Consider the following 8348-nt stretch of genomic DNA (forward strand, 5'->3'; position numbering starts at 1 on the left):
ATTTTCGAATCCCCTCCTCTACATCAACCACTCCTCCCCCAACCGCTCTTCCACCATTTTTTTCCTTGCTTCTGATCTTAATGTGCCAGTACGGCATCAAGAACACTTTCCCACTCCGCACAAACGTTTCTACCCTTGCGGCACCTTGAACATCGCGTACGTGTGCAACACCACGGGCAAAGCCTTCTTGAGGCTCGGCAGGACTCAACCGAGCGGTCAGTTAGTGTCGATTCTTCGTTAGCACCGGACGAGTCGCGGACCGTTTAGCGTTGCTTTGTTGGCCAGGGTAGGAAACAACATCAGCCAGCATCGAAACCGGAACTGGCAAGCCCCGCAAAGGTTGAGAGTGAGTTGGCGCAAGTGTTGGTTAAATTGCGATTCGCCACAGCGTTCCGTCCAGCTTGTTCGAGGCTGCGGTTGAAAACTACGTCCGGACGGTTGGCGGTGGCAACGTGTAACCAGACGGATCAGACAGATTTTCCAAGATCGCACGTACAAAACCACCACCACAGGCCGCGAGATGGAACGGATGGCACTGGTCGGAGTGGTGCTGGTCGGTGAGTAATAAGCCTGCTGCTGTAAGACACTGACCACCAACGGGGCCAGTAATGAGTCGTAAAACCGCGGAAGTGTATCATGCTCGGTATGCAACGCGTTAAATGCCGTTTCATGCTTTGTGCTGTGTTGATCGACTTAAACGCTACGCGCGGAAAGCTCCGCATTTAAGCCAAGTTATGAAAATTACACTGCGGCAGAAGTACGCCAGTGGCGATAATGTAATTTGTAAACGGTTCAGAGGAAGTTTTCGGTCGCTTTGTGTTGAAAAACGATACAAATGTGTATAAAACCCTGTGGAGGTGAACGAAATGAAGACTTGAGCCTGGGTGAAAAACAATGCGTTGTGCATTAAAACGTTTTAATTTGGACAAAGGCTTTGAACAGGTGCTTTAGCAGATTGCATTTATTCCATTATGGAAATCATCTGAAACAATACTTTAAAACATAATAAAGTACTAATAGAAGTATTAAAACTCCTAAATTAATCAAAAATATATCGTTTTGAGTCAAAAAGCCCCAGATATGTCGATAAATTGAGTTCTTTTCAATTGTAGCTTATCAGCCAACTGCTTGCTAATTAAAAGTTTTTGCTCAGAAAAACAGCTCTCCAACTTTCCAATACACTTATTCAACTAGTTTTCTCGAAACATTTCCACCTTTGTTTCTGACAATCACCGCCTAAACCACCGATTCCCTCGCACGTGCGTTTACTCGCGCGTATCGACGTATCGGAAGTGTTCTTCGCGCTTTTTTCGCATTCTAGTGCGCGGTCGGATCGCGAACCAAGCAGCAACAAAAGAAACGCTGCTGAATATGCTGGTAGACCAGGTGCTGCGAATTGCATCGTGACGCAGTTGGTAGATACCGCGACCGAAGGATACGAACTGTTTACGTCCTTTGATGAGTCATGTACTTTGATTCGCGGCTTCGCTGATGATTCACCCAATGCATTCTCTCTCTCTCTCTCTCTCACACACACACACATGTATATTGTTATGAAGGTTTTCATCGGCCAGTGCAAGGCTGTATGGAAATGTAAATGGAAAACCTTCACCATACACGATCGGCAGAGGTTTCTTCTGCATTGTCTGCAGACAATGAAGCGAATATTGCGCGTCTCATTTGCGTCTTTAATGTGCAATATGTGCATATTGTGTCCTTCGCTGGTGGAAACATGATCGGAAGTGTATAAAGGAATTATTACGCCGATTTTTCAATTACGCCACAAAGGTACCGGTGCTTGTTTCTATATTCTTCAGGTGTGTAATAATAAGGTATCTGTATTTAAAAAATGGACTATGAACCAAAAATGTTAGCTGCTCAGGAATAATGAAAATATGAAAAAGGCTTACCGAGTAGCCATACGTCAACTGGCCAGAAAAATAACTAACGCCTAGCATAGGACGCGTAGGAGTATCTATTAACTATCACTCCATTATGTTCCGGAAGGAATTGAATTTTATTTTCCGATTAAAAGCGTAAGCCATCACCATAACAGGACCGGTCCATCGCCATTCATAGCCAGACGATAAAGTATTGTTTACAAATCGCCCTTTCTAGAAAACTTCCAGCTAGTTGGAAGCGTCTTGTCTTGACGAATTGATTCACAAAATAAAATTCATCTTGTACAGGTACTTTTCCTATAGTTGACATATTGTTTCAACTTCTAGGGAGAAAACAGAGATCGCTTTGCACTCGATCTGCATTTTACTTTTCTTCACAGTCGCGCAATCGCGGCGTTCTGTACTGTGCTGACCAGATCACGACTTCTTCTGAGCACTTTCTTTCATAAGACCAGAGAAAACACCAGTAGAAGCCAGATCGATCGTGATATTAGGTAGTCACGATGTGAGCACGCCATGTAGAACACATGCAGTTTGAACAAAACCACGAAATCAGTTGATTTCAACTATTTTCATAATCAACATACTAAACTTTGCTGAGTGCTTCTCTTGGTTGCAAGGAACTCGTATGAAAAATCGATCAAATTTGTCTATTTTTAATGCTTATATTAATATGCGCTTAAATGGATCTTTTCACGATCTAGAATTAAATGCAATCTAAAGCTATAATTGCAATAAAGTTCGTTAGCTGTATGAAGAAAACATATATCTTAAATTCATTTCTGATTATCAGACATCCAGTTAAATGTACTTGGGAACTTCTGCATACATCGCAATTGCGAAAATATTCTATGAACTTTTATAACGTCAATCGAAAGTTGCATACATTCAGGCGTTTTGGTTCCATTGAGTGATTCAAAGAAGTACTTGAATGGCCATATATCTACTAATTGTTCCAAATATATTGCGACACATCAAAGCTTGTTTTTATGAAGCAATCGTCTGGTATCAATAAAGGACGAAGTGATCTATTATTTTCATATCATTAAACCGTTTAGAACACACCACTCACCAACTCACCTACTCCACCACTAATCGCGATCTAGCATCTTCCACCAGCCAACATTAAGATTATGCTTCCGACAGTGTGCATGTGCCGTGGAATGTTTTTTCATTGTTTTGCATGTTTTCACTACAATTTGCACATTTCCATCAAATGGACAACCGTCGGTAATCGCTAGCAAATAATTACCGAACGTGATCTGCTTTTGATTTGAGGCTAATTGAATTCGTCGCCCACTTTGCCCTCACCCTCACCGCGTATGGTACGCACTGGGAGGCGAAACAAACCTCGCGCAATAGCCAGCGCCAGACGGTTGTTGGCTGTGCTCTGTGTGTGTGTAGATTTGTGTGGCACATTCGGAAGTTTCGATTGAATGTAGAAGTAGTGAAACATTACAACAAACCAGCACGAATCTTCTTGCCCATTGCTTCTCCTTGCTTACAAAGCTTGCAAAGCTCATCATTTCCACGTGGAAGGATTTCTCTTTTTCGGAGATGTTGCGCGTGTTGGTGTGTGTGTGTGGAGTGTGTGCTTTTTTTCTCTTCCGATTATCTGATCGAGTTGAAAATTTTCATCGGCAGCATCGCATCAAAAGATTTCCATGCGTAGCCAATGCGGCGCTCTTCTACTTAGAGAGGTAGGAGAGCTACCGTGAAAGAAGCATCGACGCTTCGTTCCAATGTTACCCTATCCGATGCCATATTTCACGCTTCGATGAGCGGGTTTCAGTGTGCGAATAATGCACAGACGCCAATTTTGTACTAGAAAGCCTAAAAACCCGCGCCTGAACGCTGTACAGACATTTTCCTAAACGGTGAAATTCAAAACCTCGAATATTCGGGAATTAGAAAGAGGGAAAATAATTATGTTTTATTTCTATTGTAAGTTGTTTTATTTTAATCTTTACTTTACTCAACTCCCACTGACACCTTGCTCACTATCTCTTAACACTAAAATGCTCGCTTTTATTGCGCAATCGAACGGCTTTCTGTTTCGCCGGTCATCCACCGTTAATTTGCTACAGAATTTATAGTCAATTTCGTAACTATTTCGCACCTCTCTCTCTCTTTCTCGCCAAAAACGTGCGCACACACATTCCACCTTTCACGATTGACCTTTCGCGAGGTTGGTCCGTTCCGTTACTCAATCAGCGGTCCACACAAACGATACTTCCTTTCGCGGCATTTTCGCAACAATTCGCATCTTTGGCACCGAATTCTGCCCGTAGTGAGGTAACTTCATCGACACTCGGTCAAGCTCAACGAATGTGACCGACCACAAGACGGCGCACGGTTCCAATTAAAAGTGCTTTCAGGCGGAAAAAAATCCTCGCCCCACCGTACGGGCGACGGCCAAGTTCAAGGAACCGACGTCACGGCATATGCTGAGTCAATGTCCCGCGAGCGAGCGCCCCACTTCCCCCCCCCCCCTCCCCCCACCAAAATCCAACCCAAAGCCATAAACGACGTTTGAGTCGTGCATCTTTCTGTGTTACTCGGTTGGAGGTCACGAAGGCAACGGTGGTACCGGCAGTGGATGATGGTGGCCGTTGCGGTCGCGATTGATTTTGGGGCTGGGGTTTGATTCCGTCACTGCTATCATAATTTGTGGCCAGTGTTTCCTTTGGCCTCCGACGGGTTTCTTGTACGGCGTGTCCATTCCTTACTACGGCAGGAACACGGCGTCCAGCGTGCCAGCTGTCTTGCCGCCAATGCCACCAATTGCTAATGATGACCTAGTGATGGAAGGCCGACGGGGCCCATCATTATTACTCGGCTGTACCCGGTGCGGTGCAATAATCCGATGCAATAATGCTCTAAAGCGCGCCACGGGAAGCTAACGGTGCCCACGAATTACAGCTCACGCTAATTCAAACGCTCCAAACCGCCAGTTCCCGTTCGCCATCGCGTCATTGAAAATCATGGCTAATCGCACCGTTTCGGCCATTTATTCACCGTGCTCTTGTTTCGCCTCTTGGTTTTTCCATTTCCTTCCCAGCCGCAGCAGTTCTGCTAGCCCTTGCCGAGCCAAGCCGGGCCGATGTCATTGCAGGGCGCGTTCGTCGTCAAAGTCCGTGGCTCCACCGGTCACCGAACACATTCGCGCTTGGCAAGAAATTCGGTAAGCCAGCGGGAGAAAGCCCTTAAACCTTCGGTCCATAATCACCACTGTAATCTACTGTTTCCGATCCTCTTACAACAGCGCGGAATCGGCCGACAACGCTCGCACTGGAAACCAACACGGACTGGCCGGAGAATTCGGTGGAGAGGGCCCGACCGGTCCAGGCGCGTCCGTTGGAATTTTCGGCGGAAGTTGACAGTAAGCCAGCGCCAAGATCGAGAGCCTTCTACGGTTGCATGTCCAACTGTCTTACCCTGTCACAGTACAATCCGGTGTGTGGAACGGATCACACCACCTACCATAATGAGTACAAACTGGAGTGCGCCAATCGGTGTGGAGCGAAGCCAAGTAAGTGCGGGTTTTCTCGTTACGGTTCAAAGCTTTTGAAGCTTGATCATTTCATCGGAGGCAGATATGCTTAACTTATACACTGTATATATTACTATTGGCATGTCTATAACTATTCTATTTGTAGGTTTATATTTTTCAGAGTCTTTTAAGGGTTACAAACTTTTTCAAAACAACCACAATAACAATAACAAAATCTTTATTATTAATCATTATAATTTGAAGAATTGGTGTTTTTGGAGCCCAATCCAGAAATAAATTGCTCCACACAAGCAACTCGAACTAATGTGAAGTAATATTTCATATGACTTGATCTTCAAATTAATTTATACTGTGATTAAAAAGCTCGAATACATATTTGGATCGTCAAGTATGCATCATTTTTATGTGTTTACTTTATTGAGACAGTCAGATTTAATTACAGATATCCACTTTAAAATGTGGATTGAGTAGACCCATATCTTCTTTATAGGCACAACAACCTCAGGAGGTCTAGATTTGTCATTTTTAGTTTTCTTTAACGTTGTGTACTGGATAGTCAGTCCTGCGTACGGGGGATCGGTCCGGATGGGATTTTGAACCGGCCCGTTCTTGTGAAGATTGGCGCCGCTCCCAATACTCCACCGAGCCGTACTAGTGTCGACTCAAGTATAGCCCATACATATTTGAACTGGTCCTTTATTTTTTTGACACTTTTTTAAATATTTTTAAATGCGTCCCACAATTTGTTGGCTTTAATCTAAAATCAACTACGTGGAATCGGGTGCCCGCTAGCGTGTCTCTTTCTAATGTTGAAAATTGGTTACATATTTAAAAAAAACATCGTTTGATTCTTTCGTTAATTATACTGTTTATAAAATCGCATTGTTGTGCACCTGTTACCAAAAATGTGTATAATTTAAAATTACAGTAATTAATGCATTACTGGAGCTTTAATTAATTAAAGGAGCTTTGAAAATTGGAAACTAGCAGGCACGTTATTTAATACGCGGTTTGCAGCATTTAAGGAAATATGTTTATACATGCACTCTCATGATTCGTGTTTTTTAACATAATATGTATAATCCTCAGTAAAGCACTACGTAGGCTGAGATTTTTTCAGTGAGAAGTTTACTCCATAAAGTGGCATTAAAAACTGCCGTCGAAAAACTATAGGACGAATTCAAACATATATGCGGCGCAGCCAACAACATTTGGAATGTAATATCAAAAATATATCGGACGCATTGTAAAAAATCTCGGGATGGATTCAAAAAGGAAAGCAGTAGTCAAAAAACCGTGGAAAACTGTCAACATAATATCAAAAATTGTGAGACATCGGGGAAAACTAAAATATTTTACATTTTTTAAATCGAAAAATCGTTTGAGTGTTTTCGAACTTATTGGTTACGGTGTATATAAATAAGTCAGAATAAATTTGCTAGGAAATTTCATAATTTATTTCTTGTTTCTAACGATTATTATTACCTTTTTTACGAACATATTGGCGTTGACCATCGTTAAACTATTTGAACTAAGCAATTGACATAACTCTACTAAAACCATTAAATATTTGCCAGGTATTTAACCTGATAAGCTTTAATTTCACATTCTATTGGAATTTTATTGAAAGTTACCAATAATTTCACTGTTGTTTCCAATGATTTTAACGACCATCGTATACTTATTCATGCTTTCATAATTAACAAGCTAGTGGCTTTTCCCCAGTGCCTGTTGTAAACCATCAATTTTTCAACGATCATTCACCGATATTATCAATCATGAAAGTAAAATGAAAATACGCACCAAGTTTCACACATCATTCCGAACCGTGCGCAACACATGTACGCACAAACTGCGGCACGTTTTGCCTAATGAGCCGTGTGGTAAACAAAAAAGGCCTTGCCTAATAATCCATTACCATCGTGCTTTGCTCTTTCGTTTGCAGGAGTTACCGTGAAAAAGTCGGGCATCTGCTGAAGACAGTGACGCACTCCGATGCAGACCCGTACCATGGCACCTTCCACCTAACGACCAACCAAGGCCCAGGAGTCGTAAGGATGCTCGGAAAGGGCAAAGAAAATGGAAAGTGGATGGGCGGGAGCGCAAGATTTCTAATTTATTTCTAGGTGTATCACCGACCCGGGTGTAGCGAAACAATACGGCACAAAAAAATAATAATAAACAAAATCTAAGCCTTCATCAGCAAACCGCGTATCATTTTCGTCATGCGTCGGCGTATGGAGCGTCCGAGCGCCATAATGAGGAGAAAACTGCGATGCACTTCGGGCACGTTGTGAGCCCGGCCAGAAGTCATTGATCGTAACCGTACCAAAACAAACCCACCGCCAGCAAACTGGAAAGAAACGTCGGAAAAGCTCCCGCGGTGTCACCCTAATGGGGCTGGAGTTTTCCGCCCGCGGGTAAGCGAGGGCCCATCACTTGCGCAACCATGTGCGCACTGCGGGAGCCACGTGGCGCCCAACGTGGTGGGCTTTTATCGTTGATGTTGTGATTAATTGGCAGCATTTAAGCCAGCATCGGTAGAGGCAAATCGTTTAGCATCGGCTCGTTTGTTTGTTCCGGATCCGTTTGATGTGCGGGAGGTAAAGGGGGAGGGACTTTAAAGTGAAAGAAACCAACGTTGCGCAATACGTCACGCTTTTTGGGATTTGTTTCCTGTAAAGTTACCATGAGACAGATGGATCTACGGCGGGGAACTAATTATGTTCATGCTGGGTTTCGGTTTGTTGGGTATGCATAATTACCACAAATATTCGGTTGTTTCTCATAATTGTGATGAGATGGATTGGAATGACTTCTTTCTAGAGTTTGTTATTAGAATGTCTGTTAATATGTACAAAATTGTTCTTTTTTAATGTATCCTCAACACGCCTAACGTCAGTCAAACAAATGTAAAGTTGCATTCCGAAATC

General features: G+C 43.1%; 1 protein-coding gene across 1 annotated transcript; it reads left to right on the plus strand.

Moving 5' to 3' along the window:
• The first annotated feature begins 520 nt into the window (after positions 1–520).
• Positions 521–7392, plus strand: LOC128714964 (uncharacterized). The gene is made up of 4 exons (XM_053809846.1): positions 521–557; positions 4963–5085; positions 5167–5433; positions 7361–7392. Exons 1-4 carry the CDS (start codon positions 521–523, stop codon positions 7390–7392), a joined length of 459 nt encoding a protein of 152 aa, XP_053665821.1.
• Positions 7393–8348: the final 956 nt, after the last annotated feature.

Source organism: Anopheles marshallii, chromosome 3, assembly GCF_943734725.1.
Source record: "Anopheles marshallii chromosome 3, idAnoMarsDA_429_01, whole genome shotgun sequence".
Classification (NCBI taxonomy): Eukaryota; Metazoa; Arthropoda; class Insecta; order Diptera; family Culicidae; genus Anopheles; species Anopheles marshallii.

Excerpts from the sequence above, each read along its gene's own strand:
- LOC128714964 (XM_053809846.1), top strand. The coding sequence starts at position 521 with ATGGAACGGATGGCACTGGTCGGAGTGGTGCTGGTCG. Across the intron at positions 558-4,962 it reads GGTCGGAGTGGTGCTGGTCG|CCGCAGCAGTTCTGCTAGCC; the intron begins GTGAGTAATAAG and ends TTTCCTTCCCAG. Across the intron at positions 5,434-7,360 it reads TCGGTGTGGAGCGAAGCCAA|GAGTTACCGTGAAAAAGTCG; the intron begins GTAAGTGCGGGT and ends TTTCGTTTGCAG.